We start from the raw sequence: 22,667 nt of genomic DNA on the forward strand, positions 1-22,667 counted from the left end.
ATAAAAAGGATTTTACAGTTGAGCAATCCTCATTCGTATTTCAGCAGCTCTTTACCTCCCTGTTTGATCTACATCATGCCTAGAGCACCACCGAATTATCTCCTATTTTCTATTAGGGGAGATTGAGAAGCAGCATGGCTCAGTGGAAAGAGCATGAGCTTTGGAGTCAGAGGTCCTGGGTTCAAATCCCGGCCGTGTGACTTTGGGCAAGTGACTTAACTTCTCTGTGCCTCAGTTACCTCATCTGTAAAATGGGGATTTAAACTGTGAGCCCTCAGTGGGACAACCTGATCTCCTTGTAATCTCCCCAGCGCTTAGAATAGTGCTTTGCACATAGTAAGTGCTTAACAAATATCATTATTATTATTATTATCATTACTAGTCATATGTAGAAGCAGTGTGGCCCAATGGATAGAGCAGGAGGCTGGGTGTTAAGAAACTTGGGTTCTAGTTGTGGCTCTGCTATTTGCCTGCAGGGTGACCCCTGGACAAGTCACTTAACTTCTTTGGGACTCAGTGTCCTCATCAGTACTGTACTGTACTAAGCCCTTGGAAGAGTACAACTCAACAATATGACAGTTTTCCTGTCCATAGTGAGCTTATAGTCTAAATCATGAGACTCATGTGGGACAGGAATTGAGTTTGATTTGCATGTATTATATCCTGTTGTGCTTGGTTGATAGAAAGGCTTACAAATACCATAATTATTATGTATATCATTAACTACTATAGTTTTACTCCTAATAGGAACACTGTCTTTGTCCTAGGGAACCCCAACAATGACTTCCAAATCTGCTGCTTGACTTGGATTAAAGATGCCTTGCATATGACAGGGATCTAAGCCTGTGTTTCATTTGTAATGGAAGAGCTGCCCGGACTCCAGCGAGTATGTAATTTTTACATTTATCCATCTGTAATGACTTGGAAAGTGTGAGGGGATTTAGGGGGAGTGTTGGTAAAACATGGCAGTGCTATAATTCTGCCACACCTTAGCATGTTTATTTGAAAGTGACCCAACAGCGTAGTTCTGTGTGAGTAAGTGTATAACTTCAAAATACAGACATTATTTTAATTTTTCATATTTGCATTGATAAGCCCAGAAATGCCCCTGCAGAGTCCTGGCAGCACACACTAGTAATAATAATAATAATAGTCCCCGAGAAGTGAAGTTGCTTGCCTAAGGTCACTCAGCAGACAAGTGGCAGAGCCAGGACTAGAACCCAGATCCTTCTGGCTTCCATCCAGAGCCTCTGAGGTCCCGGGCCTGGATACAAGCTGTTTGTGAAATACAACCGAGAAACATATTTGATACCCATTTGGCCATCTCGCCCCAGGAGTCTTAGACTGACCCTATATTCTTCAGTGTTAACTGTTGGGTTTTTTTTCACCCAGCAGGAATCTGACACACAGTGTAGCTCGCCAAAGTAGTATTGGGAGTGGTGATTACCGCAGGGCAGCTCCTTTCAACCCCTCGGGCACGGTCTGGTAGCCGTTCATTCATTTCCTGCTCTTGGTCAGGCTTGTAGACTTTTTGACGGACATAAACTTTCATTTCCTTCCACACCTCATCACGAACAGTTAAGCCAAGGATTTCTCAGCCAAGGATTTCTCCCTTGAGGCGCTGTCATCGCTTGGGGTTTCCATGGCGAGCTAAGTGATTGAGAAAGGTTCAGGTGAGTGCTCCTCTTCTGTTGTGCTCTGTTTCTAAACCAGAGAGGGAGGAAAGTGGGTGAGCAGAAATGGAGAAGGGCCATTAACTCAGGACCTCACTGCTCTTCCGAATCCTGCAAGTTGCCTGGAGATACTTTGTCAGGCTGTGTTTAATCGTAAAGGGCGTGATGAGTGGGGTTGGTGAGTGAGAAAGAGAGAGAGAGTGTGTGTGTGTGTGTGTGGGGGGGGGTTGTGTGTTATTTCCAATAGCTATCCCCCTCAAACATAGAACCACAGGGCTAGATGGGACCCTTGGGGGTCATTTAGATCAGACAGGCCTATATTTAATCTGATCTGGATTATGGATCTACAGGTACCCCTCATTTCCATATCCACCTCTCCCTGTTCCTCACTATCAGGAGGTTCTTCTTTAATCCAAGTACTTCTTTCTTCTTTTTTTTTTAGTTTATATCCTGCCTTCCGCAGCTTCTTAGTTCTGTGGGTTTTCTACTACTGCCTTCCTGGTTCTCCTAATAATAATAATAATAATAATGATGGCATTTATTAAGCACTTACTATGTGCAAAGCACTGTTCTAAGCTCTGGGGAGGTTACAAGGTGATCAGGTTGTCCCACTGGGGGCTCACAGTCTTCATCTCCATTTTACAGATGAGGTAACTGAGGCACAGAGAAGTTAAGTGACTTGCCCAAAGTCACACAGCAGACAGTTGGCAGAGCTGGGATTTGAACCCATGACCTCTGACTCCAAAGCCTGTGCTCTTTCCACTGAGCCACGCTGCTTCTCTTACTAGGGCCTACTTCAGGCCTAGAGGAATTGGTGGAAAGGAGGGAGCAGATTCCAGAAGACAGGCAGGGGGATGGAGGTGGTGGGTGTCACCTGTTATGTTTGTGGCTGGGTGGAGTCTCAGAGCTGCGGGAAAAGCTGTAATCACAGCTCCAATGCTGGAGGCTTGAGTGGTTGGATGAGGGACATGGTGTAGTAATTATAACAACATCCACAACAACAATAATAATAGTAATTGTATTTTGTGCCAAACCCTGTGCCACGTACTGGGGTACAGGATACAGTCCCTGACCAATATGGGGCTCAGAGTCTAATGGTGAGAGAGAACAGAGCCCCATTTTACAGACGAGGAAACTGAGGTCCAGAGAAGTTTTAAGTGATGTTCCTCTCTCAGCGATTCAGTGGTGCCTCATTTGGGTGATTTCTCAGGGACACTGCCTTATTGGCTAATTTTTGTCGAGCAGAAACTTTAGCAGATGGATTGTCTGCCAAAAGCAAGATTGAAACCGGCAGGGCTTGAAGAAGAGAGGCTGAAGCCACGAGCTGGGCAGTCGGCCCCTGCATAATAGCAGTCAGTTCTGCTCAACTTTTCTTCCTTAAGTAGGAACAGCATAGAGCAGGGCAGAACAGTTAAAATGGAGAAAATGGCAGCAAGAGGAAGGGCTGGGTGGAGTGTCTTGAAGCAGCAGAAGGGCGGCACTGAAGGTAATGAAAGATTGAGATGAGGGGTTGATACTGACTGGGAGGAGCCAGCTGATGTGGAGGAGGATCGAGGGAGGTGAAAGGAGGTGATCAGCTGGGCATTCTTTCCCCTCCTTAGAAAGTTGTGGGTACCAACTGTGGGAGGCACGGGAAGCCATTGCCAGCCTGAAGGATTCTGCAGAGCCTGGGTCAGTTTTGAGACTATCCAGGGGACAGGGATCAATCGGTCAATGCTTTTTATTGAGCAGTTACTATGTACAGAGCATTGTGCTAAGCTCTTGGGAGAGTACAATTACAACAGAGTTGGAAGTCATGTTTGCTGCCCACAGTGAGTTTACAGTCTAGAGGGGGAGACCTACATTAATATAAAAAATTTATGATTTACAGATTGGACTCACATCTCTTTCTACCTCTTGCATTTTCCCTCAAGTGCCTAGTACAGTGTTTGCCCCACGAGCAATTCTCCACCAGTATTGCTGATTCTGGTGCTTTAGCTCTCAGTCTGAATACTAATCAAGGAAGATTGATCGGGCAAGGGCATTTGAGACGGCTTGGAGAGGCAGAGCTGAACAACAGCCACAATGAGGAGAAAGGGGTGATAAAGGAGGGTTGAAGCTGTGAGAAAGTTGATTTCCAAAGATTGCTGAACTGCGGAAAATAGAATCAGGATGGTAGTGGCTAAGTTCCGAATGTCAGTCGAGTTTATTCAGAAATTAGAGTGGCAACATCTATCGTACAAAGATTTCTTTTTTCATATTTGAATTGAAAGAAAATAAAATACACGACTTGGGGAACGGAAAAAAGTTGATAAATATTGCTAATTCTTCTTAAAGATGTCACTTTCAAGCCTGCTCTTAATTTTGGTGGGCAAGTTCCAGCACAGAACTGAAATTGAGCAGGACTGGCTGATAATACAAAGTGAATGTGAGATCTATTACACACTCATTCAACCATCACCAGAGCTTATATGAAGGTTACATACTTCGCCTCCTGATAGGGAGCACATTTGTGCCTTTGGAAAGTGTCTTACTTACGTCTCATTCAATTTGCTTTTCACATAGTAAGAGACATTGGTTCCAAGTCTGCTTTTTCAGGACTATAAGCAATGTGGATTCCCTCCACCTTTTTTTTTTTTCTGTTATTTAATTGCAAAACAAATAGCCAGATGGGGCTTGGGCTTGAAAGGTCTTGAAAAATAGCACACTACCATTAAAAAAGAAAGCTTCATTGAGTAGTAAATTAGGGCTGTCAATTATACACCAGTGATATTTGGGGAGTCCAACTCATTCTTCTTGAAAATGTCAAATGGGTCCAATAGGGGTGGCCCGGAAGTAAAGCTATGTGAGTCTCAGCCAGGCTGCTGATATCACCACGGAAACCCATTCGACCACATGTGTCATGGCAATGTATGACACAGCCAATATTCAGGGGCCATTTTGTAATTTAAAAGATTTCCCCCAAGTCATTAAGTTTAGGCAAGGCTCCACATAGTGCAAATTTTAGTTTCAGAGTTCACTAATAGTTCTCTGATGTCATGCCATTTGGACTTACTGATGAAGAGTAGCAGCTGGGATGGAGGAGAGAGAACTCTGTAGTTATGTGTAGGGTGTCCGCGTTTATGCATGTCTTAGAGGAGCTTAGTCCAGAGGAGCTTTTGGTCTAGAGGAATGGAGAGCTATGTGCCGAGCGATGTTTTAAGATGATGATGGGTGCAGCAGCATGTTTATAGGTTGGAGAGAGGAGAACCAGAGGTAGAGAGACCAACGAGGAAACTGTAATGTCTAACTGTAATATCAATGAGTAATATGACAAGAGCTTGAATCCGGGTGGAAGTTGTTTGCGTGGAGAGCGAGGAGCAGATCTGGGAAAAATGAATCTTTGGGGCTAAAAAGCCCCAGGACCAACTCCCTCCCCCTGGTGACGACGGGCCTTGGGTGGTCCTTTTCTTGCAGCCCAGATTCTGTCCCTGACCTCTGCTTTCCTCCTCAATACCCTCTTCCTTTAGCAGGGGATCTTCAAGAGGCAAGTAAAGGCAATCCTTCCTCTAGAAGTGCTTCTCACCAAGGACAGCTACACGGAGCTATATGTTGCCAACTTGTACTTCCCAAGCGCTTAGTACAGTGCTCTGCACACAGTAAGAGCTCAATAAATATGATTGATTGATTGATTGATCACCTTGTAACCTCCCCAGCGCTTAGCATCATCATCATCATCATCATCAATCATATTTATTGAGTGCTTACTATGTGCAGAGCACTGTACTAAGCGCTTGGGAAGTACAAATAGGCAACGTATAGAGACAGTCCCTACCCAACAGTGGGCTCACAGTCTAAAAGGGGGAGACAGACAGCACATAGTAAGTGCTTAATAAATGCCATAATAATAACAATACTACTACTACTACTATTAGTATTATTATTAGTAGTAGTAGTACCACTACTACCAATTAGTAGTAATTAGTACTTATTATTAGTATAATTATTAGTATAGCATAGTATAATATAATTATATAGTATAGTATAGTATTAGTATAGTATAGTATATATCATCATCATCATCATCAATCGTATTTATTGAGCGCTTACTATGTGCAGAGCACTGTACTAAGCGATTGGGAAGTACAAATTGGCAGCACGTAGAGACAGTCCCTACCCAACAGTGGGCTCACAGTCTAAAAGGGGGAGACGGAGAACAAAACCAAACAGACCAACAAAATAAAATGAATAGGATAGATAGGTACAAGTAAAATAAATAAATAAATAGAGTAATAAATATGTACAACCATATATACATATATAGTACAGTATATAGTATAGTATAATAATAATTATTATTATTAGTATTAGGGGGAAGCAGCGTGGCTCAGTGGAAAGAGCCTGGGCTTTGGAGCCAGAGGTCGTGGGTTCAAATCCCGGCTCCGCCACTCGTCAGCTGTGTGACTTTGGGCAAGTCACTTCACTTCTCTGGGCCTCAGTTCCCTCATCTGTAAAATGGGGATGAAGACTGTGAGCCCCACGTGGGACAACCTGATCACCTTGTATCTACCCCAGTGCTTAGAACAGTGCTTGGCACATAGTAAGCGCTTAACAAATACCAACATTATTATTAGTAGTAGTAGTAGTAGTAGTAGTGGTATCCGACCATGACCACGCCCTTCGATGCCCCGCCCCTCTGGCCACGCCCACTCGACACGTGACCCCCGTCAAATGGCCCCTCCCCATCGGCCCCGCCCCTGACCACGCCCCTTTCGACACCACCCGCCCCCGGCTCTCTGGCCACGCCCCCTTAGTCGCAGCCGGCCACCTCAATAGTCCGGCCACGCCCTTTGCATCAAGCCCCGCCCCTCCGCCTCTGGCCCCGCCCCCTCCGGGGTCACGTGGAGAGCGGGAGGCTTTAAAAAGGCAGCGCGGGGCGGTCGGCGGCGGCAGTCGGCCGGGGCGGTCCCGGCTGACGGAGCGGCCGCGCGATGCTCCGGGGCTAGCGCCGCCTCCGCCATGCCGCCGTCCCGGCTGTCCGCGCTGCTGGCCGCCCTGCTGAGCCTCGGCCCCGGTGCGGGCCCGGGCCCGGGCCTGGGCTGCCAGCTGCCGTCCGACTGGCGGCCCCTGAGCGAGAGCTGCCGGGCGGAGCTGGCCGAGATCATCGTGTACGCGCGCGTGCTGGCGCTGCACCCGGACCTGTCCGGCCTCTACAACCGGCTGCCCTGGCCCGCCTGGCCCGCCCGCCACGACCCCCACGACCCCCGCGGCCTCTTCTACTCGGCCGAGGTGGAGATGCTGTGCGACCAGGCCTGGGGCAGCATGTTGGAGGTGCCCGCCGGCTCCCGCCTCAACCTCACCGGCCTGGGCTACTTCGCCTGCCACTCGCACACCGTGGTGCAGGACTACTCTTACTTCTTCTTCCTCAGGTGAGACACACACCGTCATCATCATCATCGATCGTATTTAGGGAGCGCTTACTATGTGCAGGGCGCTGTACTAAGCGCTTGGGAAGTACAAGTTGGCAACATATAGAGACAGTCCCTACCCAACAGTGGGCTCACAGTCTATAAGCAGCGTAGCTCAGTGGAAAGAGCACGGGCTTTGGAGTCAGAGGTCATGGGTTCGAATCCCAGCTCCACCACAAGTCTGCTGTGTGACCTTGGGCAAGTCACTTAACTTCTCTGAGCCTCAGTTACCTCATCTGTAAAAATGGGGATTAAGACTGTGAGCCCCACGTGGGACAACTTGATCACAGTGTATCCCCCCAGCGCTTAGATCAGTGCTTTGCACATAGTAAGCGCTTAACAAATGCCATCATTATTATTATTATTATAAGGGGAACACCACACACACACACACACACACACACACACACACACACACAGCCCGGCCGGTCGCCCAGCGTGCCAGCTTGCCAGCCTAACTCTATTCGCTCTGACGACTTCGACACCTGTCTACATGCACCTGTATATATGCATATATGTTTGTACATATTTATTGCTCTATTTATTTATTTATTTTACTTGTACATATCTATTCTATTTATTTTATTTTGTTAGTATGTTTGGTTTTGTTCTCTGTCTCCCCCCTTTAGACTGTGAGCCCCCTGTTGGGTAGGGACTGTCTCTGTATGTTGCCAACTTGTACTTCCCAAGCGCTTAGTACAGCGCTCTGCACATACTAAGCGCTCAATAAATACGATTGATGATGATGATTACTCTATTTATTTTACTTGTACATATCTATTCTATTTATTTTATTTTGTTAGTATGTTTGGTTTTGTTCTCTGTCTCCCCCTTTTAGACTGTGAGCCCACTGTTGGGTAGGGACTGTCTCTGTATGTTGCCAACTTGTACTTCCTAAGCGCTTAGTACAGCGCTCTGCACACAGCGCTCAATAAGTACGACTGATTGATTGACTTGTACTTCCCAAGTGCTTACTACAGTGCTGTACATGCAGTAAGCGCTCAATAAATACGAATGAATGAATGCAGGCCGGGCACCGCCTTGCCGGGGGGGTCCGGGGGTGCCGATTGTCTCGGATCGAGCGACACACATCCGCCAAACTAGCTTTCTTTGTTCCTTCAAAGCCCTACTGAGCGCTCACCTCCTCCAGGAGGCCTTCCCACACTGAGCCCCCCTTTTCCTCTCCTCCTCTCCATCCCCCGCCCTACCTCCTTCCCCTCCCCACAGCATTTATGTATATATTTGTACAAATTTATTACTCTATATATTTTACTTGTACGTATTTACTATTCTATTTATTTTGTTAATGATGTGCATATAGCTTTAATTCTATTTGTTCTGACGATTTTGACACCTGTCTAAAGTTGTCCGCCTCCCCCATTTAGACTGTGAGCCCGTTATTGGGTAGGGACCGTCTCCATATGTTGCCGACTTGTACTTCCCAAGAGCTTAGTACAGTGCTGTGCACACAGTAAGTGCTCGATAAATACGATTGATTGATTAGTACAGTGCTCTGCAAACCATCATCATCATCATCAATCGTATTGATGATACGCAAACAGTAAGCGCTCAATAAATAAAACGATTGAATGAATGAATGAATGGCCCATCCATCGGGTGGATCTGGGTTCTAATAAATCATAATGACGGTATTTGTTAAGCGCTTACTATGTGCCAGGCACTGTTCTAAGCGCCAGGGTAGCTACAAGGTCATCAGGTTGTCCCACGTGGGGCTCGCAGTCTTCATCTCCGTTTTACAGAGGAGGGAACTGAGTCTGCTGGGTGACCTTGGAAAAGTCGCTTCTCTTCTCTGGGACTTCGTAAAATGAGGATTAAGACTGTGAGCCCTGGGTGGAACGTGGGCTAGTCTCACCTGATGAGCTTGGATCGAATGATAATAATAATGATGGCATTTGTTAAGCATTTACTATGTGCTAAGCACTGGGGTAATAATAATAATGATGGTATTTGTTAAGCAGTCACTATGTGCCAAGCACTGCTCTAAGCACTGGGGTAATAATAATAATAATAATGATGGTATTAAGCAGTCACTATGTGCCAAGCACTGCTCTAAGCACTGGGGTAATAATAATAATGATGATGGTATTAAGCAGTCATTATGTGCCAAGCACTGCTGTAAGCACTGGGTAATAATGATGACGGTATTTGTTAAACGCTATGTGCCAAGCACTGTTCTAAGCACTGGGGAAATAATAATAATAATGATAATGGTATTTGTTAAGCACTCACTAGGTACCAAGCCCTGTTTCATGCGCCGGGGTAGATACAAGGTAATCAGGTTGTCCCACGTGGGACTCAGTCTTAATTGCCATTTTACAGATGAGGTAACTGAGGCACAGAGAAGTTAAGCAGCTGTCCAAGGTCACACAGCAGACAAGTGGAGGAGCTGGGGTTAGAACACACGTCCTTTGACTCCCAGGCTCGTGCTCTTTCCACTAAGCCACCCTAGTGTTTAAAACAGTGCCTGAGGGGCAGGGATTGTCCCTATTGTTGCATTGTACTTTACCGAGCGTTTATCACAGTGCTCTGCACACAGTAAATGCTTAGTAAATACGATTGAACTAATCAACAAATACTTTAAAAAATTGACTGACGGTGTTTCTTGAGCGTTTATTCTTTACAGAATCCTGACCTGTTTGGGAGAGTACAGTACAGTTAGTAAGTGCGATATCTCAGAGGTTATTGGTCAGGTCAGGTTTCGAGAATTGTTTGCATCAATGAGGCAAGCTTCTGTTCCAAACAGTTCTTTTCCCTTGAAAGGGACGCCAAGAGATTTTTCTGTATGAACAAACTTAGCAGTGCAACGAAGAACTCTTCAATTACCGGGGACTCTCAAAGGGCTTAACAACTGAGACTGCAACCAATCTGATTATCTTGTTTCTGCCTCGGACTTGGCATGGAGTGAGCACTTTACAAATAGTAGTAGTAAGAGTACCACTATTATTATTTGATTCTTTAACTCCACTCTCACAGTTAAGTCACATGTCTACTGGAAAAAGCTGTGGGCTGGGAGTCAGAAAACCTAGGTTCTAATCCCAGCTCTGCCACTTGCCAGCTGTGACCTTGGATTAATCACTTGACATGTTTGGGCCTCCATTTCCTCATCTGTAAACGAGTATTAAACAGCTGTTCTTCCTCCCTTTCAAACTGTGAGGACTGTGTTTGATCTGCTTTGTGTCTACCCAGTGCTCAGCACACAGTATGCACTCAATACCACTGAACGAACGTAAACAGTTTACAGGTCCCACACCTGGGCCATGAGGTAGCTGGCCTCAAAGGTATCGGTGTTTCCTGTCTTGAGCACTTAATTATCAAGATTCATATTGTACTGTAAGCAGCAGAGTTATAGTCATCTTTGATTTTGTGCTTTTAAGGCTGGCAGAAACATTGTACGTTACTGGGTGGTTCAAAACAACTGTTCTGGGTTGTGATGGTGACTCCAGGCTCTGATGGGCTTATAAAGTTCTCTCCAAGCACAGGTTCCCACGAGGGGGAAGTATGTCTGGGTAGCACTTTTGGCCCGTTTGGGACTGTACAATTTTGTGACCATCAAAGCCAGTACTGCTTCCAGGATCAGAAACCACATTAATCAAATTGGGAGAGCACGATGCAGAGCAGAGTTATTTATTTATGGGCATTTGTTAAGCCCTTACTATGTGCCAAGCACTGTTCTAAACCCTGGAGTAGATACAAGTTAATCAGGTTGGGTACAATTCCTGTTTCACTTGAGGCTCACAATCTAAATAGGAGGGAGAACAGGTACTCAGTCCTCATTTTACAGTTATTAGGTGAAGCGTTTTTGAAAACTTAGGTATTAGTTGAGGATCGAAAAGAGCCAAACTTGAAGATGCTGTTGGTAATATGTTATGCAGGCTTCTCCTTAGGTTTAAGGACAGCACTGGTGATGGTTGTGAATGGTTTTTGAGGAAGATCACCCGTGCTTATGAGAATACAGTGGTGCACCCTTTCTGATCCCTTGCCGTTTGGGGTGAATGTTGCTCAGACACAATTGGTTAAGATGGGAGAGGCACATTGAACCCTAAGCAGTAGTGGTGATGGTTTGCTCTTATCACCCACATTCCCACCTGCCCTCCCTCTTGCCAGGGGCATGTATTGGGAGAGAGGGATGGTAGAAGGGATCCATCCTGTGGTCTCAAAGCTATAGACATCAAGGCAATGTTCCCAAATTGACTACAGCCCCCTACACTACACTACAGGCTTTCGTAGTGCTTGGATTTCAGCTCCTTGCCGGTGCTTGAGAAGGTAAAAAATGCCCCCAAAGCAGAGTTCATAAACTCTGCAACGGTTTCCATATACAGAACAAGTCAGTATGACTAAGTTTAGAAATCAGTGTGTTGTGGCTTGCTCTGGCTTGAATTGTTTAGCAAGGCTAAAGTTCCTGAGACAGGGTCTAGCTGGCCCAGTGGGAAAACCCTATTTTCCTTTTAAATTTTTGTTTATTTTTGATACATGATTCCAGTTATGAAACACCAAGCAACAAAGCATGCTTTTTCCAAAAGAAAAACATTCAGCAGATACCATTTGTTCCCTTTGTACTGCAAGATGCAGTTTGATACTGTTGTGAGCAAACTCACCATCCCATTATTCATGCATGCAGAGCACTGTACTAAGTGCTTGGGAGAGCACAACAATAGACAGACTCATTCTCTGCCCACAACGAGCTTCCAGTCTCGGGGCTGGGGAGAGACAGACATTTAATATAAATAAACTACAGAGATGTACATAACTAAAGGAAGTTAGTGCAGTGAATAGTACAGTGAGTTAAACACTGGACTCTCCTGCTCTGCCAGTAGTAATACTAATAGTGTCAAATGCTTACTATGTGCAAGGCTCTGCACTAAACCCTGGGAAATAATACCCCAGGGGTGGCGGGGGGAAATTAGACACAGTCCCTATCCCTTAGGCAGTTTACAATCTAAGTGTAAGTGGGAAGAAGGGATCGGAGAGAGCCACATCAGAAGTGATAAAATGGTAAAACAACCGAAACGCAAAATGGCATTAACCGTGGGAGGCTGATTCTGTTTCTTGGGGATTCTGAGATTCAGGGAGCTAAAGATATGTCTGGCCCCTTTCACAGATGGGAGTCATGTAGATAATGGGTTCTTTAAAGTAGTACTCTGGCCTGGGATTAAACTGTGATTTCCAGTCCTTTCCCACATCCCCCTGCTCTCAGTGTGTTTCCCTGTTGCTACAACTAACTCTTCACACCTGGCCATGAAACACAAGGTGAAAGGATGGAGTCTTCTTTGAGGTCTTTCAGTTTAAAATGACTCTTTTTGGTACATGCCATCCCAAAGTCTCACCCTTCCATCTCAGTGGGGTGGGATGGGGGGATTGAAGCAGCTAGAAGAAGGGGATGGATCATCAACGGTAAAAGTTTCTGATTGAAGAAGCACCTGGGGTATTTTGCATGGTGGACCAGCTCAGAGGAATCCTGAAAATTACTGAAAATAACTAATAGGGAGTGAAGATGGAAGGGAGCTAAGGCAACTACCTGCTAAGTCAAGGCCCCAGGACACACTGCGGTGGTCTCTCTGTCCATAAATGGGTTTTGTATGCCTACTTCTTCATGTCCTTTGCAAGGGAGAAGAAGCATGGCCTAATGGAAGGAGCCTGGGAGTCAGAGGTCCTAGGTTCTAATCCTGATGTGCCATTTGTCTGCTGTGTGACCTTCAGCAAATCACTTGGCTTCTCTGTGTCTCAGTTGCATCATCTGTAAAGGGATTATTCATTCATTCATTCAGTCGTATTTATTGAGTGCTTACTGTGTGCAGAGCACTGTACTAAGCCTTGGGAAGTACAAGTTGAAACTGTGCTCTTTGTGGGATGTGGATTGTGTCCAACCTGATTGTCTTATTTACCCCAGTGTTTAGTACAGTGCCTGGCACATAGTAAGCGCTTAACGAATACCATTAGGAAAAAAAAAGTTGCAACCCTGTTCGCGACTTGCTCATGGCATACTGTATCCCTGAGGGACTGTGATTGACAAGAACAAGAGACTGCTAGTGGTGTTGCACAAACCAATTGCACCAAAATTCCTTCGTGCTGTTTCCCGGTAATTTGATTGTGATTACCTGAAGTTTTCAGTGGGAATTTCAACTGTCTTTAATGTAGTTTTACTGAAATTCCTCATTGATAGCCCTCCAGGATGGATTTATCCAGAGCATAGCAGAGAACCTCACTGAGGAGATGGCTTATTAGATGGTGAGCTCCTTGTGGGCTCAACATGTCGAAGACTGAGCTCCTTGTCTTCCCTCCCAAACCTTGTCCTCTCCCTGACTTTCCCATCTCTGTTGACGGCACTACCATCCTTCCTGTCTCACAAGCCCGCAACCTTGGTGTCATCCTCGACTCCGCTCTCTCATTCACCCCTCACATCCAAGCCGTCACCAAAACCTGCCGGTCTCAGCTCCGCAACATTGCCAAGATCCGCCCTTTCCTCTCCATCCAAACCGCTACCCTGCTAATTCAAGCTCTCATCCTATCCCGTCTGGACTACTGCACTAGCCTTCTCTCTGATCTCCCATCCTCGTGTCTCTCTCCACTTCAATCCATACTTCATGCTGCTGCCCGGATTATCTTTGTCCAGAAACGCTCTGGACATATTACTCCCCTCCTCAAAAACCTCCAATGGCTACCGATCAATCTGCGCATCAAGCAGAAACTCCTCACCCTGGGCTTCAAGGCTCTCCATCACCTCGCCCCCTCCTACCTCACCTCCCTTCTCTCCTTCTACTGCCCAGCCCGCACCCTCCGCTCCTCCACCACTAATCTCCTCACTGTACCTCGCTCTCGCCTGTCCTGCCATCGACCCCCGGCCCACGTCATCCCCCAGGCCTGGAATGCCCTCCCTCTGCCCATCCGCCAAGCTAGCTCTCTTCCTCCCTTCAAGGCCCTGCTGAGAGCTCACCTCCTCCAGGAGGCCTTCCCAGACTGAGCCCCTTCTTTCCTCTCCCCCTCGTCCCCCTCTCCATCCTCCCGTCTTACCTCCTTCCCTTCCCCACAGCACCTGTATATATGTATATATGGTTGTACATATTTATTACTCTGTTTATCTATTTATTTATTTATTTTACTTGTACATTTCTATCCTACTTATTTTATTTTGTTGGTATGTTTGGTTCTGTTCTCTGTCTCCCCCTTTTGGACTGTGAGCCCACTGTTGGGTAGGGACTGTCTCTATGTGATGCCAATTTGTGCTTCCCAAGCGCTTAGTACAGTGCTCTGCACATAGTAAGCGCTCAATAAATACGATTGATTGATTGATTGATTGTGGGCAGGGCTGGGATCTAGTTTTTTCTTTAATGGTACTTAAGCACTTACTATGTGCCAGGCACTGTACTAAGGCCTGGGGTAGATGCAACATAATCAGGTGGAACACAGTCCCTCTCCCACATGGGACTCAGTCTTAATCCCCATTTTACAGATAAGGTGGTAACTGAGGCATAGAGAAGTGACTTGCCCAAAGTCACACAGCAGTCAAATGGTGGAGGTGGGATTAGAATCAGTCTTCGACACCTGAGGTTGTTCTCTTTTCACTAGGTCACACTGCCTCTCACAGTTATTCACCAGCACCTAGAACAATGTTCTCCACCCTGAGGAGGGGAGGAGGGAGGCCCTGTAAGTGCCTATTGATGAGTTGACCGGCTTGACCATCCCTGTCTCTTTGCTAATGAGAATAATCCACCTTAGTTTGGTGGGGATGGGATTCAGGGGACTCAAACCTGGAAGATCTCACAGGAGAGCTTTACTCACCTCGCTGGGTTGTTTGTTTGTTTCAGAATGGACGAAAATTATAACCTCCTGCCCCATGGTGTCAATTTCCAGGATGCCATCTTTCCAGACACACAAGAGAACAGAAGGATGTTTTCCAGTCTCTTTCAGTTTTCCAACTGCTCTCAGGAGGAGCAACTCATAACTTTCACCAGTGACTGGGAGATCCAAGAAGACAATAGGGTAAGAACCCTACCTCCCCTCCATGGGTCATGGGTCTCCCAAATGGTAGAGAAGACAGGTTGCATCACCGAGCCACAATACCTAAATTTAATCCCTTGAGGGGAAGCGGACAACCAGATAATTCACCTTCTGTTTTCTGGGGCCATGTTTTCTAAAACAGCTTTTCCCAAAGGAAATCTTGGATCCTTGTGGGATTTCCCATGTGAGAGAGAGACCCCAAAATGTTTCCCGAAGAGAAGAGATTAAGAACTGGAGGCTGGGGGTAATATTAGCATTTATTGAGCACTCACTTGATGTGGTGCACTGTGCTAGGTGTGCTTGGGAAAGATAGTTACAAAGTGACACTTTCCCTGTCCATAAGGAATTTGCACTCTAAAGGGAGAGACAAATATTTACACTTAGAGAGGGAAGTGGAGGGGTGGGAAGAAGCTGCTCTAGATTAGAGATAGTAGGAGGCATTGAAGTAGAAAAGTAGTGACTGATAGCTATTTGGGATTGTGTGACAAGGTAGAAGCCCTGAGCTGTGGAGTTGGCAGAGAGGTAATAATGAAATCCTGGCTGTGAAAGGAGAAGCAATGTGGCAGGAGAAGCGGCGTGGCTCAGTGAAAAGAGCACGGGCTTTGGAGTCAGAGGTCATGGGTTTGAATTCCAGCTCTGCCAATTGTCAGCTGTGTGACTTTGGGCAAGTCACTTAACTTCTCTGGGCCTGTTACCTCATCTGTAAAATGAGGATTAAGACTGTGAGCCCCCCGTGGGACAATCTGGTAGATCACCTTGTAACCTCCCCAGCGCTTAGAACAGTGCTTTGCACATAGTAAGCGCTTAATAAATGCCAGTATTATTATTATCCTTTATACAAAAGGGGATCCCCACAATGTAGTTAGATACCACAGTTTGGGGGTCAAAACCAGTGGCTTTGCCACAGATGTATAGAGTGTGTGTATGTCTGTGTGTGTGTGTGTGTGTGTGTATGTGTGTGTGTGTGTGTGTATCTATAGAAGGATAAACATATACACGGAACAAGGATACAACCAATGTTGTTTACTTTGTCCAAGTAGCTCCCAAGGCAGCAGAGCAGACTACTGATTGATCTATATGCAAAAAGGCACAAGTCATCCACAACTCCACTAAATTAGCAGCACCTTGTAGGAGTTTATGGGAAGCTTCTCCATCTGGATCAGTGTCTGTCACAACAAAACCAGGCTCTTCCTAACCACCTTAAAAAGGAACTTGGAAAATGCCAAAGTAAATCATGAAGGTTACGTTGTAATCATTGAGTACCCCTCCCCTTTCCTCTCCTTCCTTACACCCCCAATCCCAAAATACCCATGGAGCATCTGCCTCAATCATTAGCATCAGAGTTATGGAGCTATTAACATTTTTTTTTTAAAATCAGAGTTCTCTTTCCTTCTACAAAACTGAAAAACTTTCTGAGAAAAATAGACACAGTGCTAATTCCTGGACAGCCCTTAGGTATGATTTCCTGTTCCTTGACCTGAATGCTTTGGGATTTTGCAGTGATGCTGCGCTTAACACAGTGCAATGCACCCAGTGGGCGCTCAGTAAATGCTACTACTCCTGCTACTCTGGTGGCATATGGGATGGTAGATGTTCGTCTTCATGAATGATGCTGCAAAAATGACTGTCTTGGTTCCATATTGCTGGCATGGTGCTTTGGATATCATATACCTTACTCAAGGTTTAGTATCAAGAAGAGCCAAATGTAAGCCATTATTTTCCTCAGATCATTGTGGCTAAACCTTGCTTGGGAGAAGGTGGTAAACCTTACCTGAAGGTAAGAGCTGTATTTTTTTTTTCCCATCTGCTGTCAAGGGCATTCGATGTCTGTCTCTCTCCCTACAGCCCCATTTTGTCAGAGTAAAGGAAATGTAAAGTAGTGGGTCCATTTTCCTCCAAGAAACAGCACGAGTTTCACCCAGCAGTAACACTCAAATCTAGTGCTCCTCAGTGAGTCACGGTAAAAGATGAAACTTTGAGTAAGTTCCATGTGTGCATTACGTACCGTATCTTGGATTGTTAATTCTGGATGGACATCAGAGACTGCTCCATTGACTCTGCTGTGAGTTTCATTCCTCTCTGGCAACGCGGTGCCCCCTAAGCCCAGCACAGAGTCCCATACCCCTTTTGATATTCCTATCCTGGTGCCGAAGGAGTTCATGCAAGCCTGAGAGTGAGCCCCAGTTTGGGGACTTAAAAGTTTCTGTGGGAAAGTTTTGCAGGATGAACCCAGTGGGAGATATGTCCTGCCCTGACTCTCCGACATCAGCCACGACTTTCCTTTTCTAAGCCATCTCTGAATAGCCCCACCTGAACCCCGGCTAATAGAAACCCAGTCTCACTTTCAAAACCTGCCAAAATATCAGCGGCGTTGCTAAGCATAAGCGGTCCTTTCCTCCTCCAGTGTCATGGTGTTAACGGGGCACTGGGGGATATCTTTGGCGAGTCTCAGTGTACTCCAGATGTATTGGCCGGTTCCTCTTCAGCTGCGCCAAGAACATTTTCTTTCTTCTTTTCTCCCCTGCTGGGATAATACAAGAGTCAAAACAGAAGTACTGCATACCTTTTGGCTGGGAAGCACACTTGCTGAGAACAAGGCCTAGGCTGACGCCCAAAAGGGAAAGATATACTTCAGCCGTGTTTTCAGTCCTCACTGGGTATTAGAGATAAGATGAGGGTTTGGGAAATTTCTTTTACCAGCACAGGTCTCTTGGCTGTCAGACTCACTGGGCTCTGCCCCATTTGTTGAGGGAAGTCTGTTCTCCGGAAACCTCTGGGGTCAAAGGGCAGCCCGTAGAATTGGGCATCGAGACTCTGGAATATGGAGAGTGAGCTGAGAGTGGCTTGAACCAGAGTGAACTCTCATCGATCAGTCAGTCAGTGGTGGTGGATATTATATCCAATCAGTTAATCAGCAGTATTCATGGAGTACTCACTGTTTGCAGAGCACTTTGCTGAGCATTTGGGAGAGTAGAGTAAGCAGATCCGATCCCTGCCCTCACCGAGCAGACAGTCAAGTTGGGGGAGACAGACACTAAAATAAATTACAGGTAGGAGAAGCAGCTGAGTGTAAAGGTGTGTCCTTAAGTGAGTGCTGTGTGGGTGGGGTGAGTAGAAGCAGCGTGGCTTAGTGGAAGGAGCATGGGCTTGGGAGTCAGAGGATATGAGTTCTAATTCTGACTCCACCACTTGTCCGCTGTGTGATCTTAGGCAAGTCACTTAACTTTCTGTGCCTCAGTTATCTCATATGTATTCATTTATTCAATCGTATTTATTGAGTGCTTACTGTGTGCAGAGCACTGTACTAAGCGTTTGGGAAGTACAAGTTGGCAACATATAGAGACAGTCCCTACCCAACAACCTGTCTGTAAAATGGGAATTAAGTCTGTGAGCCCCATGTGGGACAACCTGATTACCTTGTAGCTACCCCAGTGCATAGAACAGTGCTTGGCACGTAGTAAGTGCTTAAAAAATACTATTATTATTATTATTATTATTACCTAACTGCTTGGTAGGGGAGGACTGAAGTGCATAGATGATGCAATAGGAAGGGAAAATAGGATGGAGGCTGGGATGAATAATCAGGGAAGACTTCCTGGAGGAGATGTGCTTCTTAGTTGGGCTTTGAAATAGGACAGACTGGTGGTCTGTCAGAAGGTGGAGGGAGTTCCAGACAGGAGGAAGGATGTGAGTAAGGGGATAATAATAATAATTGTGGTGTTTAAGTGCTTAACTATGTGCTGGAAACTGTACTAAGCACTGCAAGGCACAATGAGTAGGCTGGTAGTAGAGGAATGTAATCGGTCAGAATGGAGGGTTAAATAGCCTGCAGTCTGGGGTGCTCAGAGGCAAATTGCCATTTTGACCACTGGGCATTTTAGGGAAAACAGAATGAATCACCTAGCAGAGAGGGCTAAATTATTTGACTCTCCATCATCCCTCCAGGGTAAGTCTGCTAATGCTGGTGCTTTCTGGGAACCCAAGATAACACCTTGTTGTCCAGCTTTACTTTTTGTTCTAGAGTTGCAGGGCTAGATGGCAACTTTAGAGGACATCTAGCCCATTCCCCTGTCTCTAGGTAGACTGGCTAAGCTCCCATCCCAGAGAGATAAAGATCTTTGTGGGGCAGGGAATATATCTCCCAACTCTCCCAAGTGTTTAGTACAGTGTTCAGCATACAATAAGTGCTCAGTAATACCACTGCTTGATTGTTAAAGTTCTGCCCCATTCTCAAAGATCTCCCAGGGAAAGAGCTTCCTTGGGTGTGCTTTGGTAAACCTCTCTCCCTTGGTTAACTGGTTGGAATGAAATTAGTGTTTTCCACCACTGGACTGTCGCTGGGAATTACCTCAGCTTGGTGCTGTTGCTTCATGTTGTGTGTTTTTGTTGTTGTTTGTTTTTAAAACCTGTTGACGTCAGACGTTTATGACCGGCCTCAAGCACAATGCAACTTGGGCAGGAGTCCACTGGCTGCTGAGCCAGCTTGAACGAAACCTAGTTATATCCCAGTACTTAGAACAGTGCTTGGCACATAGTAAGCGCTTAATAAATACCATCATTATTATTCCCACTGTGTTCATGAGGTATGCCTCTGAAGTGGGGTCTAATAACAATAATAATAATCACTATAATAGTGGTATTTAAGTGCTTTCTTTATGCCCAGCACTGTACTAAGCACTGGGATACCCAGTCCTTGCAAGGGAAGTAAAGTATGAGCAATGCGGGACAAACTGGAAGAGCTTGTAAGTTGTCTCACAGGTCATTAGCCAGATCAGGATAATAAGAATTGCATTTGGGAAGCACTTACTATCTGCTAAACTGGAGATGCTATAATACAGCCAGTTCTGACAGTTCCTGATCCCTACAAGGCTCACAGTTCAAAAAAACCCACCTGGTATTTAACCCCATTTTACAGTTATGAAAACTGAGGCACTGAGAAATGAAGTGACTTGCCCCACTCACATAGCAGATAAGTGGCAGAGCTGGGATTAGAAGCCAGGTCTCCCAACACCCAGTCTCGTGCTTTTTCCAATAGGCCACATTGCTTCCAATGACAACCCACCTTTTGTCCAAGGGCCAGGGAAATTATCCCCATCTGATCTCCTTCTGTGGACATCCTCAACTGGTGCCAGGTTCTCCTTGGAAGGAGAGAATAACTCCAGCCCTGCTCTGGCCCTGAGGCAGGACTGGTCATCTGACTGATGCTCACAGTCATTTGACAAAATGGCACGCGGCTTTCTTGGAAATCACCACATTCCCTTGGATGAAAGGCCACATGTATCTGGGGGGCCAGAGAGCAGAGCTCTCCCTGTGTTTCCCAGAGCTTGGCCTTGGGGCAGCCCCAAGGGACTCTGCCGAGCCCGCAGACATGGAACTTTCTGGTCTTTGCCATTGTGTCAGCTCTATCAGGGCACTCTGTGTGTTCAGATGCCCCTCAAAAGTCATAGGCAGCTCATATGGTCCCGGAGTGCTCTGGGGTGAGACACACACACCATGGTTCACAGAGCTGGATCAAGTTTAGCTTCTTGGATTGACTTTTTTTTTTAAACCCTTTCCTCCACCCCCCGCCTTCTCAGCTATTTGTAGAGTCATGTGGCTTTGTGATACTTTGTTTTGAATTTTAAAATGATTGTTATTTCCATGGCAATATTACTGAGTAATCAGTACAACACAGCACAAGATTCGGGACTCTGTTAAACTCTGTTAATCTTTATCGTTCATGGTTAAAGAAGAATACTCTATAGTGGGTCGTAACTGAAGTGGGAAAAGAAGAAGAGAAAAGCAGTTTGCTTGGCACCAGATGGTGTCCCAGGAGTCGCTTTGTAAAGTAGCGTAATTGTTTTCTGTTCATTTACTGTGGAAAAAGACTCTTCAGAATCAGAAAGCTCACCCTCCATGCAAGGTCATGGACTAGGTGTCCAGAACCTCCCCCACCGCCCAGTTATCAAGCTCTGAGACTTTTGGGGAAATTCCTATGTAAATAGGAAATAGCTGATGGGGGTGGGTCAGGGAAGAGAGATGTTAAGCCTAATTCTCCTTTTTTTTTTTTTTTTCTCCTCAACTCCATGATCCATTTTGTGGGGTGCTAATGACACCCTTTGGAAAAGATGCAGTAAGTGTTGCCCCTTCTCTAGAATAGTGATATTTAAGAGATGTATTAAGCACTTACTATGTGTTAAGAACTGGGATAGATCTGGGGTTAAGCGATTGGAAATAGTCTTTGTCTCACATGGGTCTCAAAATCAACCTTATTGTTCTCAATTTTGCAGATGGAAAGACTGAGGCATAGGGAAAACTGAGGCCTTAGAATTGACTTTTGTTCCAGGGATCTCTGAAGGGGGATATTTTGGATGGCACTGGCAGATTCTGAGGGATTTGAAGATCGTGCACCATCAGAGTTTGGCACTGGGGCTGGGGAAGGCTGTGACCATTCAGTGCACAGAGAATGGCAACCTGCCTAATCCTGTTCTTCAGATATGGGGTTGGCCTGGGTCCACCATTTGCCTGTTGTGTGAGCTGGGGCAAGTTATTTCACTTGTCTGTGCCTCAGTTTCTTCATCTGTAAAATGGGAATTAAAAGCCTGTTCCCTTTTAACTGTGAGCCTTGTATAATAATAATGATGACATTTAATAAGTGCTTACTATGTGCAAAGCACAGTTCTAAGCACTGGGGAGGTTACAAGGTGATCAGGTTGTCCCTTTATTAAGAGCACTTTATTAAGCACTTTTGTTACCCCCTCTCTGTGATGAGCTCCCCTCTCCCCTATACTAGTGGCCTCTGCTGCTGCACTACCCCAGGGTATCTGAGTGGGAGGGGAGGAAATGATTGGGTAGCTTCCTCTGTCTTTATTCCTGTGGTCAGCCGGAGGGGAGCTGTGAGGACTGCCACTGCTTCATCCCGTCAGATTTACAAAAGCAAATGAAAAAGCAGCAGCAGCAGTAGAGGAAGAAATCCAGGCAGCCCCTGCCAGACAGATGGTCTTCCAAGAGACAGCTGGAACCCTTCGCTCTGGTGTGACCTGCCCTGTTTGTGACCTTGTCAATGCTGCCATCCAACCTGGCCGAGCCCAGGGAGGGGTCGGACTCCCAAGATGGAAACTCCGGGTAGCGGGCTTGGAGTCCCGACTGTCTCCTGGCCATGGACGCCTTCCCCCACTTCCTGCCCTCTCCATGTTCTGTCCTCTGCTGAAGCTTTGCAGATGCTTGGCTTCTCTCCCTGTGCCCTGGCTATCTTGCCTCTGGATAGGAGCTCCCCTGCCTGGTGGGGGGCAGGGCTGGGGCAAGAGGCGAAGCCATATCGGGGAGGAGTGTGGGGTGGGATTTATGAGGGGTACTGGGACTTGGTTCCCTTTGCTACCTCGTGTCACCCAGCACCCCACAACACTAATGTACATAATAATAATCATAGTATTTGGTAAACTCTTACTATGTGCCAAGCACTGTGCTGAGGACCAAGGCACGTACAATCAGGTCAGATACAGTCCCTTTCCCACATGGGGCTCCAAGTCTAAGGGGGAGGCAAAACAAGTATTTAATCTCCATTTTACAGCTG

General features: G+C 46.1%; 1 protein-coding gene across 1 annotated transcript in view; it reads left to right on the forward strand.

The window, feature by feature from the left end:
- Nucleotides 1-6,618: 6,618 nt before the first annotated feature.
- CCDC3 (coiled-coil domain containing 3) overlaps nucleotides 6,619-22,667 on the forward strand; it is a 39,747-nt gene continuing 23,698 nt past the window's right edge. Inside the window, exons 1-2 of the mRNA XM_038741291.1 lie at nucleotides 6,619-7,060; nucleotides 14,923-15,097. Coding sequence (XP_038597219.1) covers nucleotides 6,651-7,060; nucleotides 14,923-15,097 — 585 coding nt within the window. The 5' untranslated portion in view covers nucleotides 6,619-6,650. The remainder of the gene's footprint in view (nucleotides 7,061-14,922; nucleotides 15,098-22,667) is intronic.

Source organism: Tachyglossus aculeatus (genome assembly GCF_015852505.1).
Source record: "Tachyglossus aculeatus isolate mTacAcu1 chromosome 12 unlocalized genomic scaffold, mTacAcu1.pri SUPER_6_unloc_1, whole genome shotgun sequence".
In the NCBI taxonomy this organism is placed as follows: domain Eukaryota; kingdom Metazoa; phylum Chordata; class Mammalia; order Monotremata; family Tachyglossidae; genus Tachyglossus; species Tachyglossus aculeatus.